General features: G+C 42.3%; 2 protein-coding genes across 2 annotated transcripts in view; one reads left to right on the top strand and one right to left on the bottom strand.

The window, feature by feature from the left end:
• The first annotated feature begins 2027 nt into the window (after positions 1-2027).
• prlh2r (prolactin releasing hormone 2 receptor) lies at positions 2028-7280 on the top strand. The gene is made up of 4 exons (XM_071904226.2): positions 2028-2097; positions 2182-2942; positions 3063-3249; positions 7186-7280. The coding sequence occupies exons 1-4, from the start codon at positions 2028-2030 to the stop codon at positions 7278-7280; spliced, it is 1113 nt and encodes a 370-aa protein (XP_071760327.1).
• Positions 7281-10127: 2847 nt separating this feature from the next.
• bahd1 (bromo adjacent homology domain containing 1) overlaps positions 10128-22280 on the bottom strand; it is a 21958-nt gene continuing 9805 nt past the window's right edge. Inside the window, exons 2-7 of the mRNA XM_071904238.2 lie at positions 18007-19779; positions 15236-15645; positions 14770-14929; positions 14527-14606; positions 13683-13774; positions 10128-13297 (exon numbers count right to left, since the gene is read on the bottom strand). Coding sequence (XP_071760339.2) covers positions 13105-13297; positions 13683-13774; positions 14527-14606; positions 14770-14929; positions 15236-15645; positions 18007-19666 — 2595 coding nt within the window. The 5' untranslated portion in view covers positions 19667-19779 and the 3' untranslated portion in view covers positions 10128-13104. The remainder of the gene's footprint in view (positions 13298-13682; positions 13775-14526; positions 14607-14769; positions 14930-15235; positions 15646-18006; positions 19780-22280) is intronic.

Raw genomic sequence — 22280 nt, 5'->3', positions numbered from 1 at the left:
AAAAAACAACAACCCAACAACAACATATTGAAATCTGACATCAATAAGAGGTAGTACTCTTTCATTTCTAGTGTTTGGAATTGTATGTATTCTGATGGTAGCTAACCATTTTGCATGCATTTGTTAGACTTTATTTTTTGAGTGAATAAATTGTTATTTAATAATACAGCATTTTTCATCAAGATATGTTAACCAGTGATTTTATGATTGCCGTTTTTTATTCCTTTTGTCTTGTGGAGTTAGACATTGGCTATTATGATTTATCAAATGGAAACATGCATGAATTATGCGCTGATGTGCTCTTCACTTTATCACAGATCAGATCAGGTCAATGAGGCAATACGTTTATTCAGCACAAGATAAAATTCCTTCCTCTTGTCTGATTATCTATCTTGGTCATGATTAATCAAATCTCCTTACTTTGTCAGAAAAAACTAAATGAAGTTAATTCTGTGGTGGAAATAATATTATGACAAATGTTGTGCTCAGGAGGTCATTAATAAGCACTTATTCATACTCAACTTTAGGCCAGACAAGGATCTTAATTTACTGATAACTGTGTGATGAAGCAGCTGCACCACTTCTTTTAGTGCACAGTATTGGAATTTGGCTAATCTCTTGAGCAATCATTTGATAAGATGATCTTTGTTTCATTTTTCTAATCCCACCATTGTCTTGTAGATACTATATGATCCATTTCTCTTTCCAAAATGAAACCTTTCCACAAAACAAGGATGCACTGCAGACAACAGCTCTGAACATGATGCCATCCAGTCAGAAGCCTTTGTTTTTCTGCATTTGTGAACTCCTCTCATTCAGTTTGGACATGGCCTCTGTCACCCCTATTTCTTCATACAAATTCAACTATAAAAGCCATGCAGGCACTCACTTGCTCATTCACTTGCTTCCTGGCTTTCATGTGTTGCTTTATGTCTTCATGGGCTGACTGCTGAGCCACAACCATAAGAAACAGGCAGCTTTTCTGAGTCTGTGGTGTAGGATGGCAAATATAGAAAAAAACAGTGATATCATGCAATGTTACCATTTTCATGATCTTGTCTGCCATTTGATTGCACTTTGTTAAGTGGCCAATGTGTTTCTCATTGCTCAGCAAGAACTGGATCATTGACTTCAGTGTAGACTGCAGGTGGAGAAGTTTCTGGGTGAGAAGTGTTGACAATCAGTTTGATTTTAAAGGCATCATTACGAGTGATGGAGAGAGACAAGAGAGAAGGAACAGCAAAGGAGTAGGTCAAGTGGCTAAGATGGATGATTAGTGGCTGACGAGAAAAAGGATGAGAAAAAGAAAGTGAAAGACGAGAAAGGTAAAGATGAGAGGGAGAAACTGATTCTTTAGGAGAGGCAGAGAGAGATAAGAGATACGGATGAGACATTGTGAAGAATATGGGTGAGATGAAAGAGGGAAAAGGGTTTAATTTTGAGGTCTGTGAGAAGGAGGACATACTGTAAAACCCTGGCCAAGCTTTTTAATGTGGCTGAGAGGCTGAGAGAAAGAGACTTTTGAAGACGGATGTTAATTAGATGATGTGACTCAGTCCTCCTTCACTCTGTATTTCATCATAATGTTCATTATCCTTTGTGTTAAAGCAAAATGAGGTGGCCTTGTTATTCAGGAGATTATGTGATCATGTGTAGGTGATTATGACAAATGAAGTGAAACGAGAATCCAAAGCACTTAATAAATATTGTAATATATGTCAGATATAGACCATTCTGCATCATCTCATGATAAACTGCAAAATCATAATCCAAACACAATCTGCTTGCTATTATATTTTCATCATTTATATTTTCTGGCTTTACACAATGCAACTTTTGTGCAATTAGTTGCAGGTTGCAAATTAAAATTTTACTGTTACATCACCAAACTCATGCTGATACAAACCCACTTCAAGATTTTGATTGGGTGGTTCTCCTACAGAAATTCAACACAACTAAGTTGCACAGAACTGAAGTTGCACCATGTGAAGCCGGCCTTAATACTGTTATTCTATTTGTCTGCAGCTATGGACTGGAGGACGCCACTGAACCGTTCCTGGGAGAACTCTTCTCTTCCAGCCTCTTCCTCCTCTTCCTCCTTGTCTGACTCTTCATCCTCCTCCTCCTCTTCCTTCTATAACTCCTCTCACTCCTCCTTCTCGACTTCCCCGTTCTCAGCCCCTTCCTTCTCCGGCTTAGATCTCCTGTTTGACCTCAAGCTGCTCTTCATCCCTCTCTACTCTGCTGTGGTGCTAGTCGCCTGCTGTGGTAACCTCCTGCTGCTCTTGCTCATCTGGCTCAACAAGAAGAGACACAACACCACCAACTTCCTCATCGGTAACCTGGCGCTCGTCGACCTGGTCATGTGCATCTTCTGCGTCCCGTTAACCGCCTCCTACGCCTTTGACAAGCGCGGATGGATATTTGGATGCTTTATGTGTCATTTTGTCAGCGTCATGCAGTCTGCAGCCGTCTACGCTGCGGTCCTGTCCCTCATGGCTATCGCAGTGGATCGTTACGTTGTCGTGGCCTATCCCATCCGCAAGAGAGCGGGTTGCCAGTTCTGCTGCGGTCTGGTGGTCCTGATCTGGCTGTCCTCTCTGGCTCTGTCCACGCCCACGGCGCTGCACACCGTCTACCTGGACCTGCAGGCTGCAGGACTACAGATGGCCGTGTGCGAAGAGTTCTGGCAGGGAGAGGAGCGAGGCCGCCTCATCTACTCCTGCTTCATCCTCTTCTTCTCCTACTTCGTCCCGCTGGCTGCTGTCTCCATCTCCTACTGCGCTATATCCTACCAACTGAGGCAGAGGAGCACGTCAGGCCTGATGCCGTCTCCGGCCCTCAGATCCGCACGGGCCGCCTGGAGCCACAGGAGGAGGAAGACCTTCTGCCTGCTGCTGGTGTCCGTGCTCTGCTTCGCCTTCTCCTGGCTCCCCATACAGGTATAGATGCATGGATGGATAGATTGATTGACAGAGTGATGGATGCGTGAGAATATGAATAAATGAGTTCTTGAATTCCTGAAAGATTTTGTTGGGTTATAACATAGCAGAACCTTACAGGTGGTGAATCTGATCCGCGACCTGGACACAGACTTCTCCATCTTGGGGAAGAATTACGTAAACGTCATTCAGGTGTCGAGTCACCTGTTCGCCATGAGCTCCGCCTGCTACAACCCTTTTATCTACGCTTCGCTGCACGACAAGTTCCTGGCCTACCTGTGCCATCACCTCCTGTCCCGCTGGAGAGGTAAAGGAAGAGAAAGGGGTCAAGGGTCAAGCATCCTGACAATGTCACACAGACTGCCACGCCTTCGCACCTCCTCCATCCTGGCAGATGTACCAGCTGCTGGTGGGAATAATATTATTCCTCAGGGCAACTATTGACTCCTCATGCTGAGCCAACTTAGCTAAATGAAGCCTTTTGCAGCACTAGAATTACACTTAACACCCACTGTTGCTTTCTTCAGGAGGACGTTGGATGAAAATCTCCACATATGACACAGTCCTCCCTCACTCCAAATTTCATGTCGTCTTGATAATCACTTGTGCTGAAAGCATAATGACATGAGCTTGTTATTTGGCAGATGATGATGACAGATGGAGTGAAAGCAGAATTAATTCCAATTCAAAAACAACAAAACCCAGCAAAATGGGGTTACAAGGTTTTCATGCAACACCTACATCTCTCTGGCTGGATTTACACAGGCGTAGAAACAACATTCACATCAGCCTGCTGAGTGTATTTATGTGTGTAATTATGTACATTTTAACACAAATGTATGGATATCTATGGACTGAAATAGTCTGTGTCTGATTGTCACTGAAAAATATTTAATGTGTTGTGCAGGCTTATGCTTGTGTTCCAGTAAGATTAAAAAAATACTTCAGATAGTGATTTCGCTCTTGTCTTTGTAATATTCTGTGCTTAATGGATTTTCTAGTTTTTCATTTTCTTTCTTATCATTCTTGTACATATTCATATTCTTGTACATTTCTAATATGTCAACTTGACGGCATGTTTATTTCTAACCACTTTATTACATAATATGGACAATGAAAATGTGCTGTTTTATTCTAAATATTTATATCCCATCCCTGTCCACGCTCAGTGATAGTATTTTAGGAGGTAAGTAAGTTGTAGCATAATATAGTCTATATATTTTTTGTTGGATTGCAAAGAATAAATGGTTTTATTTGAACCATCATTCCTTCTGCATTCGTTTCATGTGGATGAAGGGGATAAAGGAGGAACATGGAGGGTTTTCTGTAATAATGAATGAATGATATATTGCTTTAATTCAGCCTGGCCTTTTGAGAGTCACTGAATGCTTTTCACACTCTATCCGCTCCAGCTGTGACATTTGAGGAAAACAACAGTCTACCAATATATGCAGTGTGTTTAAATGTCAACTTTTATGCACAGAGAGTAAAAATCGCAATGTTTATTTCTCACTGGGCTATACAACAGTAGCAAAGAGCAAATCATCCTGAGAGAAACTTAGATGAATAGAGAAGTAAAAAATAACTCTGCTAAATTACATATTTCTCAACACCAAATCCCCAGCTATATGAAATATAAACTGTAGGATGGCATGTAATGATTATGTGCTAGATGTTAAGTAAATGCAAATGGCTGAACATAAACTTGTGTTGAATTTGAATATCAAAGCATAGTGAAACATGCATAACAAGCGTGAAAATAATTTCCTCTGAACTTAACCAATTTATTGTTATTCTGTTGACAGCTGCAACTGTTTTCAAATGGTTTTAATATATGCAAACATTTTACATATAAATCTGATGTGACCCAAGATGCACTTTGACCACGTTTGACCACACTTTCTCTTTCTTTCTTTCTTTCTTTCTTTCTTTAAATGAACACTCACAGTCACAGAAGCACTCACACTAAAGTGACCACTCTTTCTTTCTTTCTTTCTTTCTTTCTTTCTTTAAATGAACACTCACAGTCACAGAAGCACTCACACTAAAGTGACCACTCTTTCTTTCTTTCTTTCTTTCTTTCTTTCTTTCTTTCTTTCTTTCTTTCTTTCTTTCTTTTTCTGTCTGTCTGTCTGTCTGTCTGTCTTTCATTCTTTCTTTCTTTAAATGAACACTCACAGTCACAGAAGCACTCACACTAAAGTGACCACTTTCTTTCATTCTTTCTTTCTTTCTTTTTCTTTCTGTCTATCTGTCTGTCTGTCTGTCTGTCTGTCTGTCTGTCTTTCTTTAAATGAACACTCACATAGTCACAGAAGCACTCACACTACAGTGCAGGACAGACCATGATAATCTTTTTTACAATTTTCCAACATGGCACCCAGAATGTAAAATTCTATATATTCATATTGATTTGATGGTTACACTTAATCATTCGACTATTACCGATTGTGCCTCTGAGCAGCAGCGTCAGTTACAAGCCTGCCACATGGGAGCGTATGGGTGACGAAGGCAATATTGTTATTCATTAGCTGCACTGATGTTGTTATATAAAAATGCTCATCTTCACCTTTCTAATACAGCTGTAACAATCATTAAAAAGGTGTTATGTTTGAATAGGATCCTGTGAAAATGTATCATATAATTATGATGGAGCAGCACTGCTACCCCAGGGAAACGTAACTGAAAACCATCCTTATTTTTTTTTGTTTTTTTTTTGTGTTGATTAGAGCCACTGGTGTGCAATTTAATCAGAAAATAGTGGATATTATTGTCTAAATTACTGATAACACATGGAACAGTTACATCAAATCCTGTGTGTTAGTAAGTAACCTCCACTTGTGTCATTTAGATAAGTGTAAATTTATTCCATAACATGTTAGCATGGTGTGGGGTTAAAGCATTATTTACATTCAAATTTCCCTTAAAATGCAAAAGCCACATAATGCATCCCATCCTCAACTTTATTAATGCCTCTCACTCTTTCTTTCTCTCTTTCTCTCACACAGACTTTAACGTATAAAGGGGCATCTGCCAGGATGATGGTGCTGTAGAGGCAATTTACATTGTAGACATTGAGTACTCTTATTTAGAGCAATTTACAAAGTGTAAAGTGAAGTGTAATTTTAGCAGTGGCAGGGTGGAGGAGAGGGAGTATAGGCAAGAGCAGGCAACACAAGTGTGGATGAGCTGCAGCCTGAATAGACGAGTTTACAGCAGAGGATAAGGAGTCTGCCGCTCTGACTGTGCCTGTCAAGTTTCTCTGCTCTATGTCATTTTCAAATGTATGCACTAATGGCACTGTAAGGTATGTTGAAAGCATCCAACAAAAGGCCTATGTTATATGTTATAAGACAAGAGAATAGCCATAGGATACAGCAGGGAAACAAAGAAAAATAAGCACAAAAAAAAACAATGAATCAGTAAAAGCCAAACAGCTGTGAGGTTATATAAACATTACACAGCAATTTCAACATGTTAAGTAGACTGTAAGGGTGGAATGGGTGGCATGGGAAAGAGTATGGATTACTTACATATATTCATTCATTCATCTACTTATAGTTACTTACAGTTGTTATTTACAGATGTTACTAACAGTCTCAATTGTTTACTAAAATATAAAACCATGATATCCCTCATTACCACAAGTCCACACTTTTAAGTATCATTTCAGAAAAGTGTCAACTAACATGAAATGGTCCAAACGGGCATCTAATATGCAAATCACAACTCTTCTACTCATGCTTCGCTAATTCCTGCTATTCTCATGTGTGATTGTGTTGTGAACATCCTTTATGAAATTGCAAATGCAAGAGGTCAACTGGTCAGTCTTAAGAGTCCTAATATGTAAATAGGAATGGTCAACAGTTTCCATATAGTAGAAAAGTGGTATATATGTAAATTGAAGAGAGATGATGGCTTTCTGAGGGTCCTGGAGCTGCTGCTCTGGGCTGAACTCTATGCATTTGTAATGTTCGGAGAGCAAACTCATCTCAGTTGGATTGTGGCTGCATCATGGAGCCCATGTAATAACATGAGCAGGGAAACAATGGAAAACAACACTAAAAGACTTTTGGCACTGTGGCACTTCTATAGTTGCTGGCCAGTGATACAAAAACACCAAACGACAAAAGGAATCTAGACATCTTGGAATAATATTAACTTTACAGGGCATTTGCAGCTGAAGAAAACAATCATACAGGCTCACACATCATGCTCTTATATCCTCTCTTCTCTCCTCTAGGAGGCTGTGAAAAAACTCCAAAAACATCTCCCATGGAGTCACAGTGTAGCTTCACCTGGAGGGTGCAGTGTAAGAAGAGGTCAAAAACAGAATAATTGGAAAGAGCTTTGATGGAGCAAGGCAATCTCGAATGTCAGATTAGGAAAAGCTTAATTGTTTCCTCTGCCTCCATTTAGAGGAGATTGCTCTGCTGGAGCCAAAAGGGCAGCGGGAGCAACAAAACTGTGTGTTCTGAACAAAAACAGCGGCTCTGCCTCCTGAACCAGGAGGTCGAAGGAGGTAACAGAGGAAAACCTTGCTTTCTAGATGTTGGAAATTACTCACAACATAACACAGAATGAGTTTCAGCATATTTGATTTCCCTCTCAATATTGCAGCAAAACAACACCAAGTCCCCAGCTTAATCTCAAACTTTCTGAAACAAACGCCACTCAGTCAGACAGATTAAATTTTCATATATTTCTGCAGCCTTTCAAAGGGCAGAAAGCCTCACCAGGCCCAAAAGTTTCTAATGTCTTAGTGAAGGCTGGAGACTGGGGCAAAATTGGAATGAGTCAGTCGGTGGAAAGCCTTGTAGGTGTTGTTACAACATCTCGGCGTTTCTTCTGAAAGCACTTGCTCTCAGCACAGCATGCGCTGTTAGCTCAGATGAAACTCAAAGAAAAATCCATTTGAAAGCATTTCACCATCTCCAGACAGATCTGACACATCAGAAAATCACTTTTAATGGAGCTGCTGTGGGCCAAAGATGCCATTTTGCACAGAACTTATGCCACTGTTACATAGAGGCTTTGTAATGACAGAGCACAGAAATCAGTCACACATTTAACTTTGCACGCTGTCACAACTTTCTGGTATTTACTGTAGACCATTTTATCAAATAATGTATACTCAAAGGAAGTTTAGATTAGCACTGGGTGTCACTGAAGAGAGAATGTAGTGGCAAAGTCATACACAGACAGACAGGCACACACACACACACACACACACACACACACAAACTACTGCTAAATAACCCAAGGTATATAGAAGTTGAACCTTCAGACTCTTGTCCCACACATGCACGCTGTTAGACATGCAAATGAGTCCTTCCCCATGCCATTTAAAACCTCATGAGCTGATTGAGTAGTGCCAGAGGCCTCATAAATATTCATCAGTCTTGATTATTGAAGTTACATGATTTACTTCTCCTCTCATCTGTGTGTTCAAGAGGGTTAGACTCTTGTCTTTCTTGTCATGATCTAGGCGGCGTAACTGAGAGGGAGGACCGTAATCGTTTCAGATGGGAGGAGGTGAATAAATTAAGAGAGTGTCTTGACGGAGTGAAAAGAACATGGACACTGTTGGAAATGTTCCTTGTGTTTTTTTCCTGTGATGTAAAGAATAAGAGTGAATAAGGGATAGAAAAGATATCTCTTGATATAGCATATAGGTCAAGAGGTTCTGGAGGCTGCAAGGACGTTATCGAAGCTAAAGAACTCCACATATATACATATTATTATACATACACATTCAAGGCCGGGGAAAAAGGGTCATTATTGAAGATACTCACCCACCACGAGCTACGTGTTTCGCATACTTGGCATAGCTTCATCAGGCTCATATAATGCGCAGGTACACAGGTAGGAAATGTCACCTCATTGTCTAATTTGCTATATTACAATTACAAAACCCTACAAGTATTCAACCTTATCAGACAGCAAATTGTATACAAAATATAAATGCATATAGACACTACATTTTTACGTAAATATCAATATACTGACATGCCAAGACGTAAGCATAAAGTCACCTAGTATCCAACAATGCAACAATACAATAACAGGGATAGATAACGGTGTTCATCTTAAAGCTACTACATCATCATCGTAATCAATAAAGCATAAAAAATATAATCAGAGGAAGCAGCTAAGGTCCAAAGTCTCATCTAAGCCATGTGGATCCATTCTACAAAGATCCAGTAATCCTCTCTTTGCCTCTGAATCTCAAATTGGCTGCTGAGCCACGACCTCCATCTCTATAACGCCTCGCTGTGGCACATAGTCCATATTCCCATTGTAGAAAGTTTAAGACTGTCTAGTTTGTCCCACATACATCATTCCACTGGAGCATATAAGAAGGTGGACAATGAGTACAGTGAGTTACAGTTAATAAAATCTTTGATAGAAGTGTATTCACAACCTGTTTGAGGATGGCCGAATATATGTGTTGGAACAATGTGAACACCTTTTTTCCTTTAGCAGCCAATAAGAGATATCAAGGACGTTCTACAATGAAAAAGAGAATATTCCTGTTGTTGCATGCAGTAGGAAGGAAAGTTTGATTTTACTCTTATGGAAAAAAACAAGAGAGTAAGTCCCCAGCTTCATCTCACTTTCTGAAACAGCAGCCACTCAGACAGGCAGATTCAAGACAACAATCTGAATACATTTCTCATAATTTTTCTCCATAAAGTAACAAACAGGAGCTTGACAACCCCTATTATGGTTGTAATCTATCAATATTACTTTCTGCCCCAGATATAGTGCAAGCCTACTATCAGTTATAATAAATATGGTGTTCTTGCCTTATAGCCCTGATCTGTGCCATTGTTTCAAATACATACAAAGACAATCAGACAATCAGATTGCCCTTTCCTTTGAAGATTACCTGCTTCACATTCAAACCATTTGACACATCAACATGGAAAGCAATATATTCAAAACTCTTTGAATTCTGAGTGGTCTGATCACTCATGCAATGACCATTTCTGATCATCAGACATGAAAGTATTGGCTGAGTGTGCCACCATGTGGACAAGAAGTATTGCTACAGCTGTCGACTTGGCCAAGGTTATTTGCCAATTAAACCGCATTTCAGCCTAAAAAGAAATCACTCACACACAAATACTTTCAAACTCATATATTATTTATTACAATTAAATATTTTTCTTATATTACAGAGGTCCATTTGAAACCATACAAATAATCTGTGCTGTGATTAATATTTCCAAGATATTCCCAAAACTCCATGCAAAGAATATGAACATAAATTCACGTCAGAGGAACAAATGGTTAGGTATCATTTTTGTACACCTGGGAATGAACTGAAATTGATGTTTCAATACCCTTCTCTCTCTTTTTGGTACAAATCATTTGTTGTGGTTATTCAAGATCAAACCAGCATTATCTGACAAAAATAAAAAGGCATTTAGAAGGTGCGTTAAAACAACAGTAACTACTTTGTCCTTCCCTCCATGGAAAAAGCTTGGAATATAGGTTAATGGGACCAGGCACAGAGGGCCATGTAAGACATAGTAAGTATCACACATCTTGATTAAACATAATTAGTTTGTTGAGTGATTCCTAAGGCCGCTATATGTAAGTGGTTTCCAACTCTGGTCCAGAACACCTAAGGGGATTTTAAAATGCAGATCCAAATCAAACCGAATGCAGTGTACTAAACCCTATTCTACCACGCTGTGTTGTGCTGTGTGGGTCGTACATCCACCATCCATCCATAGTTCAATAAACTGATTCAGCCAGTGGAAAACGTTTGTTATAGTTTTGCTAGAGACTGATAACCTTTGGTTTACTGAGAAGGCAGATTCAGACAGCAGGGTTGGAGTCCATTCCTTTACATTTCAGCCATGGAAATTACCAAATCTCCATCATTCAGTAATGGAATGGATAAAGGAGGCTTTTTCCAAAATAAAATATTTATCCATTATTGAATTCTAATGAAACTCCACTTTCTGAACTAACAAGATTCAGAATGAATCCCTCCCACCCTTTGTACAGGCAGTAATGCAGAAGTAGGCAGGATGTCGGTATTTCAAGTTTGATCCAAACCTGGGCACATTTGTCAACATAGGAGTGCTGATCGAGGATCAGTTTTGCCTTTCAGATCATATAAGAGACGGTCAAGGGACCTCAAGGGTCAGCGAACCAGGATCAACACTCCAAGAAGCTTGATAAACCCGGGCCGAGATTTCCGATCCACGTTTGTAAATGAAAGGCTGGGAATGTTCAGTAAGGCAGCAAGAACAAGGGCACAGGCTGATGGCAAGGTAGGTTCAAATCATCGTACGATTAGGTGTTTAAGGGTGAAGAGGCAAAGCTTGACCGTCTGAGGAGAAGTGAAAGGATTGAGGGGAAATGACTAGGAGAATGAAAAGCTGGGATAGGCCGAGGGACGTTTTGGTCCTGCAGATCAGCATCTCTGGTCACTTGTTAGCAGATCTAGTTCAAACTGTATCTGAAATCCGTCTAAATACTCTGAGCATGTCCTTAAATCTTCTTGGAGGGCTATACAACTTTTGACTCGGCATTTAATAGGCTCCACTGGGCAAGCGAGCTCAATCAGTCACAGAAAAGAACAAGAATGGGTTTCGAATTCTATTGCAAACGACTCGCACACTTTTGTTACTTCATCTTAAAGACAGTGCAGCTAGGGAGGAGCAACAACCTCTACCTCCTTTCTAATCAGGAATGCAAGTCACTCTTCTAAAACTCTATTAACCTCTTTAAAATTATCCTTTGAAAATAAATTATATGTTCTCAATACAGAAATAAATACATATCTTCTTTCAAACATAGGAATGAATCATCACGGATCTAAATGCTACACTGAATACATTTCTCACCATCGCATCCATGAAGAAACAAGAATATAGGTGACTAACTGATGCCATCTGCCATGAACAGACACTCATCCAGATATATAAATGCAAATATACAGTTGGCTGACACAGAAATCAAGTCAAACGTCTGGCAAACAGCTATGTGAAAATCAAATATTCCTCAGCATTGGCATAACAAAAATCCCCTTAATGTTTGGCTCACTGGCCATTTTCACACCGCTAAACCAAACAAGCTGAACTGTGCTTTAAGTGCGATCTAGGCTACAGCAGTAGAGTGCAGGTCAGCCCCGCAGTGTGAAAATTACCACTGAGATGAATTTCATAGCTACAGATATGACAAATAACCTATGATCCTCTTTCAGAAACTCAGAAGAGTTGAAGCAAAAACTTTCGGTTCCTCCTCTAGCTGGATTTCTCAAAATCAACCCTGCTGCTGAGGAACTTTCTTAATAGCCGTATTCAGAGTGTAAAACAAATACTACATTTTCCTCATAGACTTATGCTATACAGGTCAATGAAAATGATAAGAAAATGAAGGATTTAAAACAGCATGGACACAGCCGATGCGTTTCAAAGCTCTTCTGTGAAACGTCTGCCTTGTAGAGAACTGCATATTCCTAACTGATCCTTCAGATGGACACTAGGCAGCTGTACATGACACAGAAATCCAACCACACATGTGATTTCGACTTCAGCCACTCACAAATCTCTCTCGTCTCTCTTCATGAGCCGCTTTGTGTCTCGTCTCTTCGCAGGAACCACTGCAGCGGACTATTATGTCTCAAATTTTCTTTAAGCTATTGTGTATCATTGAGACGTTTCGTGTCTCGTATCTATCAGGGAGAGAGGAACATTATTCACATGTAACATCAACCGAGTGGCGCAACTCCCCTCCTATCTATCCAATCTCACATTTCTAAGAGCTACAGTTCTCACACATTTTCTACAGCAGAGTACGTTCCCGGCTCTTCACACAGCTGCTCCGATACCAGAGAGCCGTGTATGATAATGACCATTTACACTGCCATAATAACTCTGATATAATATGCCAAATAGGCCGTTTCTCATAATTCCTACATGTGTGGCGTCAGTATAAACGAGAGAGAGTCTCAAAATGAAATAAGCTCATCTCTCAAACCATCTCTCTGAATGAGCCACAGGGGCCTCGTATCTCTACCGCAGCGCTTCAGCTCCTCTCTCACAGAGGCGGCAGGCAGGCAGGGAGCTAGTTAAAGTCGTGGAAGATGAAACTCATCTCATCTCGTATCCTGCACGGTGTCTGTTGGTCCTGTCGGATGCTACTGCAGGTTCTTGAGGAGGCGTCCGAAGCGGAAGTCGTAGACGTGTCGGCAGACGTACACCTGGTCCGGGTCGACGTCGTCGGGCACACAGCGGTGGGTGGGCATGGCGTTGCCGACAGCGGGCGGCACCACAAGGGAGGCGGGGCTATCACGCACGCCCTCCCTACGGCATTTTACCAAGGCACAAAATCTGGAAGACATACGAAAAACAGGGCATGGAGCTAAATGACTTTCAAAAAACATTCGGAAAAACAAGAAAAATGTTCCTTAGATATCGTTGCATCTCCAAAATGTCAACTTTTCAGGAACTGAGAAAAACACAATGCATTTTTAAGGTCATCCAATGGGGATTTGAAAGGGTTTTATAAACCTGAGTGTCATAGAATTATAGAGCATCATGTAATCCTTCAACTGGAGTTAAAACATTAAAATCCTCTAAACTGGAGTTACGAGGTTTTCACATGACAACAGCGACATATTCTGTGCAAAAAGAACTAAACTACCATGAGAAATGCATTAGCACTCCCTCTGATTACCAGTTACCTCTCCCAAAATGTCAGCGCGCTCTTTCTTACCGACAATACTGTGCCAATGTCAGGACATAGCACTTGTCTTCAATACAGGCCACACTGTTCACATCCTGGTGACGAGACGCAAATATCTCATTCTGGAGAAAGAGAGGAAGGGAGGGGAGGCGAGGGAGGGAACAAAATCATGCGTTAGTTACCAACAAAAAAAGACAAATCCCTCTAAACCTCGTAATCCAACGGGACTACTAGGTTGTTTACATCAGATGCCTGTATGTAGCTCCAAACACTTCCTTTTGGGCATGGAGCAACATTGAAACAGCAGTGCAGCAAGCACATAAAAAGTGGGACTTGAAAAGATTTGTATACTACACTGTGTAGTAATGCTTGAGGACTGAACAGGAAGATATTTTGCTGCCTCCGCTGAGCCAAAGCTCCGTCACTGTTCTCACGCTGCTGCTCTGATGTGTTTATTGTTTATTAGTGCAGCCATGAAATGACAGACTTGATGTGGTTTATTGTTTCTAGAGATTGAATAAAGTGCTGTTTGTTCCTGAGGGAGATTACTGACAACAGGAAGCAAGCAGAGCAGAAGCTGTTCCTCAAGGAAATACATCATTACAATCCTCTGTGTGTGTGTGTGTGTGTGTGTGTGTGTGTGTGTGTGTGTGTGTGTGTGTGTGTGTGTGTGTGTGCTCCTACACTATCCTCTCTTTAAATCAGATTTCCAATTACTGAGTCAGCCTCAAAACCTCAAAAGTCTTTATTTGATGTAATCTCACAGCTGAACAGCATAGCTAATATTGTACAGCAAAGGGATGAATAGAAAGGATTTAAGTAATCAAGTAGAGACCCTTGGGATTAAACTGTAGTATATATTTTAGCTTCTCACCTCACAATGCATGCTGGGATTGCGTCCCCCCTGTGTGTGTTCTGGGCGGTAGTACCAGAACAAACTCATCATCAACTCTCCTGAAGCATAAGACACACAAATCCATATTAAATGAGGCGGTTTCACAACTTCAGATCTATTCTTGAGCCAGTTATTACAGCATTAATAGCTCAACATATATATAATATAATTCAGATTCAAATCTATGTATGGGTGTACAGTATGTGTAGATGTGTGTGCTACCTGACTCTGGATCCTCCCAGAAAGCAGAGATCTTGGCCACGTAAGGCAGGGACTTCTTTCTGGGTCCAGATCTGAGCAGGACGGTGTCTCTGACCCGGATCACGTCCCCGTCCCTCTGGACTCCCTCGAAACACTTCCTCAGCACCAGAGCCTCCTCTCCCTGGGAACACAGGCAGGACATACTGACTTCTCTAGCAGCAGGAAAAGTGATAAGCAGTGGAGTAAAAAGCTGTTGGATGGGATTTGCATTGAACGGCTCCTGTGTCTCAACAGAAATGGTGACAGTGACATTTTTGGCAGAAACTCAAAAATGTTGAGTAAGCCCTGATGTGACAATGATGTGAGTGTGATAATTCATCAGATATTCTCTTCTGACAGTCAGGTTAAACGACATTCAAACCACATTTTAATCACAAACTGCGCCGTGGCTGTGTCAAAAAGCACCGGCGTGACTTTGTCCACGTACCACAGTGAAAACCTCCTTCTGAAAGGGCAGGCCGACCGGCCGCCAGCCGTTGGTGCCTTTTTGGCGGCCGTTCTTCGGCTGCTTGGCAACCGCCCGTCCTCCGACGCTGGCAGAGCCGAGCTTCTGTTTCTTCTCCCTGCTGAGAGGGCAGAGAGCCGAGCTGATGCCGCCGGTGCCGCGCGCGCCAGACCTCGACCCGCTGGGCGCCTTGGCACTCTGCGGACACTCCTTCGCCACCTGCAGCGGGGGTTGCGGCTGGCTGGGGTCGGACAGCGGAGTCTGAACGTGGGGCACCGATTGGCCGGCCGGAGGCACGGTGGGCACGGGGCAGCCAGTGAGGGTGCGAGGGTTGGGAGAGATGGGGATGGAGGAGGGGCTGTGATGGTCGTTGAGGGTTGATGAGTAGTCGTCTGAGGAAAGAAGGAAAAGGGAGGTTAGAAAGTAGAGGGAGTGGTAGAGTGAAACACACACACACACACCTACACACAAAAACACACACACACACACACCTACACACAATCCTCTGAGGAGCGGCTCAGTGCATTTGACCACTGTGATCAACGACTCTAACAAGGTTACATAATAGAGACATGAACGACACTCAGTTGTTATTAGTTCCGCTGAAGCAGCAGAAAAACAAACAGAGCCTCAATTAAGGTCAATTAGAGCCCCTAACAGAGCAGCCAGTGCAGACGCACAGTACACACACACACACACACACACTCACACACACACACACACACACACAGTAGGCGTCCCACAAAGCTGACACAGAGGCTGCAAAACACCAGTTCTGTAACACTAATAGTCCCAGCCTCCTGTGTGTGAGACAACATGAGTAGGTTCTGTACAGTCCCATGACGCATGGTGATGACATGTACACCTAATTAATGATCAATTTATTTCAATGTGATCTCAGCTCCTACTTCATCAGCTGCCTTCATCTCTCCTATGGAGAATACAGCAATGTTACTACTTGACTTGCTAGTTAACATTAGCAAACATAGCCACTGAAATTGCATACGAAAAGAGAATTATGGCAGTTGTGTGAAAAATCACAGCTATTTATAGTGCTTTATAGCTAATGTTAAATTTTCACAGTGATAGAACTGTTGCTTCATTTGATGAATTAGATGCTGCTCAATACAGAACAGCCTTGATTTGTCAAAAAAAAAAAGAAAAAGATTGTCTCCACGCTGTGATGAAGTTTGACAGCGCCAAGGTAGAGGAGTGAAGTGTCTCACCCTTCACAGCCTGACCTGATTTTAGCTCTTGGAGACCACAGAGAGAGAGAGAGAGAGAGAGAGAGAGAGAGAGAGAGAGGAAGAGAGAGAGTGTTGATGTGTAATTAGTGCTGTTTAATGAGGTCACGTTCAGGTGTTTCTAACCATAGACCCTTTAGACACACAAGCACACACACACACACCCACACACACACACACACAAACTAGTGTCATATCCCACAGACATCACTACACATCACAGCATTGCCTCTGAGTTTTACTGCTCTACATGAACATAGTACTGGAGGAAAACTAACTGCTGACACTCAAGCAAACTGTGCTTTTGCAGCTCATATAATCGGTTCATTAGGTTTCGGCTGAATGGGCCAAGTATTCATTGTCTGGCAGCTTGTATTCAAACAGAGACAAAAGAGGTCTTGCCCCTTATCTGGCATTTTTTGTTACTTCCCACTCAACTGACATTCCAAAATGGGAGATTAAAAATGTCAGACATAATGGCTATTCTCAGCACATTGTGCTGCTTTGGTAGACAGATTAAGGAGGTAATTTCAAACACAATAACCTTATCATTGCCATTTGTTATTAGAATAACCATACTTGTATATATAAGCATCCAATACTCAAGTTTATTAGGAAATCATATAGGCCTATTGCCTTATTTAATCAGCCTTCTAACACTCACTCCCACACTATCTGGCCTCCCCCTCATCATCCAATAGACTGTTTGTAAACTTTAACGATGTCCCTGTTTGCCATGCTGTGCTATTATTAACCAAGCAGTTTTTCCACATCTTCTCCCACTAGAATATCTGCACAACCCTCCACACTTCAGGACTTGACACATGACACTTTTCAGCCACACAAACGCAGGGTCCACCAACACAATTTACTTCATGCATCTCATTCTATTCAGTATACCTTCCTCATGGTAGTCTGGACCACTGATCACTGGCTACCAGTTATGTAGTGGCAAATAAAAAGGTGGGTAATCATCATAATGCCAAACATTTATCAATATAAACAAAAATCAATTTTCAGAAAAGCATTTTTTTCCCCTTTATATGCCCTATTGTCTTCTTATTTTCTTATTTGCTTACATCAGGTTAATACTACTTGCTATGATGTATGCCATGAATTTACATCATAAAGTTTTGTGTCAGCCTAAATAGGTAGATAATCTACCACAAATAAAACGGTGGATATATCGAGTTACCACTACATCATTTCTCACTACATTTCACTCTGCATTGACTACAATGCTACAAAGCTGCTCCAACACACACTGCTAGACCATTCAATGTATTTTAGGAAAGTGATATGTATAGTGTACTGTCCAAAATATGTTGTGCACTGTCCCTTTGCACTACACCTGAGGTGCTGCTGTCCTGAGCCTCAGTATGTGCTGTCTAAGTTGTTGAAAAATTCCTACACATTTACTGTACTTGGCGATTTAAGCGATTATGATTCAGATATACTGTATAGACGATCACAAATAGTAAACATAATAAACATCAGTAATCTCCTCACCTCTTTTAATGCCCTGGTTACACTTGGCGCAGTCTGTGGTGCTGAAGGAGCACCCTCTCCTGGCGATGGTTGGAATTACACTGGTGTAGGCAGAGTAGCCATTGATCCTGCAAGGCTCTCCGTAGCACGCCCCCACTGAGGTGCAGCAGTACACCGGGTGGGGCATCCCCGAGGGCTGGGGACCGGTGCTGGGGAGCAGCTTGGGCCTTTTGCCGCCCCTTGGGCATAAAGTGATGGGCGGTATGGAGGAGGGCGAGGAGTCCGGGTGGCTGAAGTGGACGTAGTAACCGGGGAAGCAGGTGTACGTGTGCGGGCTGATGGTGATGGCTGCTGGGTGGGGGGGCTGAAGATGGTGGTGGTGATGGTGGTGGTGGTGGTGGAACACCTCCGGCAGCGAGCCGTCCGCGGGCTCCTCGAAGCTCTTCTCCCCCAGGAAGAGGGCCAGCCTGTGGCAGTACTCCACACACCTCTCCTGGGAACAGCAGTAGCAGGGAGACACCTCAGCCTCCACCTGCTCCTCCTTGATTGGTTTCGGGGAGAAGCCCATGGTGGAGCTGCAGCGGGGTCCGTGTTTGTGGCACTCCTGCTCCCCCGTGGTCCCCTTCCACTGCCCCTCTGGATCCAAACTCTCCGTTCGACACAAACTGCAGCACCTCTGTGCGTTAGGTCCCGGCTGGGAATGGACTGGATCCTCTATACCCTGATTTCCGTGCTTCAGCCGCTCTTCATGTTTGGGATGTGTTGATCTTTTGGTCTGCGTCGTTTCCCCACACACGGGCTTACAGCTTATCTCGTTCTGTGTCGCTGTTGCCGTCTCGCTCTCGCTCCTCGCTTTAGAGTCTGTCTTTTTCTGCCGTTTGGTTCCATATGCGCTACTGGTCAGTTTGAGCAGTGTTGCAGCGGTGAGGCCCGCCTGACGTCTTGGCGTCGGGGCGAACAAAGCCAACCAGTCGATGCTCTCAGCCTCCACCTTTGACCTCCTCTGTTTTTTAGGTCTTTCACTTAGGTCTGGTTTCCCTCCCGTAGGAACCTTTTTGGTTTTATGCCCTTTACGTTCATCTACGCAAACAGCTGCAGCTTTTGTGAGACTGTCTTTAGCCAGATCCTCACTGGGAGGTTGCCGCTTCTTCGTGAGATTTGATGTGAGAGAATCGTCTCTGTAGAGCAGCAAGCTGTTGACAGCCTCCGCATTGAGGGAGGCCATTCTCCGCCTGCGAGGCTCAAAGATGGATGGGGGCAACGTGAGTAAGGCGTCTGATTGGTTGATTTTTGGTTCCAGTGCTTGCTGATTGGCTGTGGAAGTTTTCCTTTGTCTGGTCTTGTCACATTTGGTCCTTTTTTGAATGGAGCTGGAGCGCTGCTTCTTTTTGACTTTTACACTCTTTTGCTTCCCAGCTCTTGGTGCGTCCTTTTTCTTACCCATAACCCCTTTCTCCTCCAGACGGGTGAGCAGGACACAACAGTCCAGTGCGTCTCCATCACCCACTGTCAGTGTCTTCTTCCTATGTCGATTTGACTCTTTCTTCTCCTTCTTTTTCTTTCCTCTCCGCTCAATCTTTCTCTCCTTCCCTTTTTTCATCCCGCCTCCTCCTTCCCTGCTTCCCTTCTCCTTCCGGGGCTTCCCTCGTTTCACTGGCTGGTTCTGCTGAGCTCTGACCATGGTCTCAGCATGGGGTCTTCACCCACAGGGTCCCAGGGCCTACGATGGTGGGTGTCAGCTCAGAGAGGCCCTTCGATGGGCATCATGGATCATCACCTGGGCCCATACACCTCCTGAGAAGAGACAAATCATACACTTAACTGTAAAGCTTGAGTACAGTGGGCAACACTGCTTTCATGTATGCATTTTGGAAACATTTTGCTACCTGAAATTCATCAGACAATATTTGAAAAACATAACTGATTCTGTCCTCAGAAAACAAACTATTTTATAAAAGTCTTAAGATGACTTAGAACTTCAAAACTACCCCATAATGTGCTTAACTTTAATGCCAGCACTCAATATGGGAGAGTGGGTGTCATTTTTTTAAAATGGTGGAAATCTCATTTTGGAACGAAACTCTTCACATCTCTTGTTGAACATTTATCTGAGCACGACTTCATACACCACACAGGACCTTCTGAAGCACTATTCATCAACCTGTTCTACTTATTTTACTGTCAATTCCCAAGTCCCACTTAGTCTACACCTACCCTTAACTTACCAATACATTACACACAACCAGGACTGGAAGGAGAAACTGAGGTACAGACCACATACATTATTTTCTTTAGGCTTTTTGTGGCAACAGGGTGGGGAATAGATTTGGACCCTCGTTTGTTCCTAGCTGTATTCCTTGTATCAGTTCCAATACTTGTTGTGGTTTAACAAACGGCTCTTATTACACTTACATTGTGATACATGAACTAATAGTATTGTAACTGCTCTATATTTGTTTTGTTTGGGATTAGAACTACGGCCAGATGATGAATTCCCATTGCCTTTTCATCTTTTATATCAATGAAGTCAATTTTTCAGCACCCTGAGCCCATGTTTGAACAGATTAATGACTCATGCAAACCATTAGGAGCCCAACATTGCAAGTATTCACCCACTCACAACTAAAATACAGAGGAACAGACAGAAAATAGATTAAGCATTTAGGTTATGTATTTAACGTCGGATATGATGGATGCTTTCAGAGGTGATTTGGGTTTTTTATTCACAATGCCACCCGGATTCAATTTTAGCCACCGCTACAGCCTGAAGCTGATCCTCCATAAGTGATGTGGCTAACCAAACAGTTGGTAATTGGATTAAATATGAAAAGCCTGCAGAGACCTTTTCACCCTGAAGGGGTACATATTTCAATCGTCTGCAAGGTCAACAGGGCAGCTAAATCTTTCAAATCATACTGTGGTATCAAATTAATGAAGAATTTGGAGACACACACATACCCACACACACACACACGCACAGTGCTAAGATCAAATGACTCGTGAATTGATCCTTATTTCAGCGAGTTTAGTGGTAGCAACACTTGTCACACAATAGCCTCTTCAGTTTCCATGTCAACAGGCTGGTACTGAGTATATCAGAGCATCTCAGGCCACTTTATATTGTATGGAGGAGAAAAGGCTTTAAAAACTTCTGTAACTCCTGAGTGGAAATGTGATATGATTTAGTCTCAAGTCTCTCTGCTTTCTCAACCGAAAAAACAAAACAAAACAAATCTCACCAAGGGAAACTTTTCAAGCAAGTGAGGATTCAACCACCAGCGGCCTCAACACAATGGCACTACTGTGTGCAGCGTGAAGAGACGGATCATCCTTCCTGCTGGAGCCTGAAACACAATTATGCTACTTGACCCACAAGAAGTATCTCAAGATGGATCTCTATTAGATGAAGTGACACTTCAGCCAGAAAGCCACTGAGCTTTCACATCAAACACCCTCTCAGAACTGATTTAAATGAATACCTAATAAACGTATGATCAACATATTTTTCCGAGACACCACAGATGTAAAAGCTTCTGTTTCTCTCTTTGCTCTTGTTGCTTTTTCACACATCTGTACAGACCATCACTTGTTCTGTCCATAGGATATCGATTAATAGTCATGAAAACGCACCGTTTCTTCAAGCATTCAGAACCAAGCAAAAAAATGCGTCAAAACGAGAGCGATGATGAGTTATGACTCAAAGATTCATGCAGATTCTGCTGGAACTGTCCTTGCGCTGCATAATAAGAACTGAATCATCCCATCAGCAAAGTATTTACATGACTTGACGACAAATCTGCTCTTCCTCTGGTATGGCACTGTGTCATCGTGTCACACCGAAGACCAAAACCTGGTGTGGGTCTCAATAAAATGCTTTATTTACAAGCAACAGACAGCGTGGGGAGTTGCTTTCTTTTTTTAGGTCTGGTCTGTCGCCAACAATATTCAAATGAGCAAAGGATTTTCTGTACTAAAAAAATTTAACATTCTTGAGGTGCTTCTAAGGGAACTTTCTCAAATCTGAATATGTCTTTTGGCTCCTCTGCTTCTTCACAACTTTTTTATGCAGCAATCGGTTACTTTTGAATAAGCGACGATCTGTTGCAGCATGTTCTGTCTCTTATTCAAACTGTTGAGCACATACTCAGGGCGAGTGGTTCTCCGGTCTAAAAATGCCCACCTAGCTCCACTCTGGAGTGGACAGCACTTTGCGGCTGGACATTTTCAACCATCTCATCTCTTATTGCCAACTGACTCAGTGAACCGTGAAATGCAATCCATGAGAGAGAAATTTA

Source organism: Centroberyx gerrardi, chromosome 17, assembly GCF_048128805.1.
Source record: "Centroberyx gerrardi isolate f3 chromosome 17, fCenGer3.hap1.cur.20231027, whole genome shotgun sequence".
Lineage (NCBI taxonomy): Eukaryota > Metazoa > Chordata > Actinopteri > Beryciformes > Berycidae > Centroberyx > Centroberyx gerrardi.
This window is presented reverse-complemented; position numbering and strand designations above follow the sequence as displayed.

Bases quoted from the DNA above. Each gene is read 5' to 3' on its own strand.
- prlh2r (XM_071904226.2), top strand. From the start codon at position 2,028: ATGGACTGGAGGACGCCACTGAACCGTTCCTGGGAGAACTCTTCTCTT. The intron at 2,943-3,062 runs GTATAGATGCAT...AGAACCTTACAG, and splicing joins TCTCCTGGCTCCCCATACAG to GTGGTGAATCTGATCCGCGA. The intron at 3,250-7,185 runs GTAAAGGAAGAG...TCTCTCCTCTAG, and splicing joins CCTCCTGTCCCGCTGGAGAG to GAGGCTGTGAAAAAACTCCA.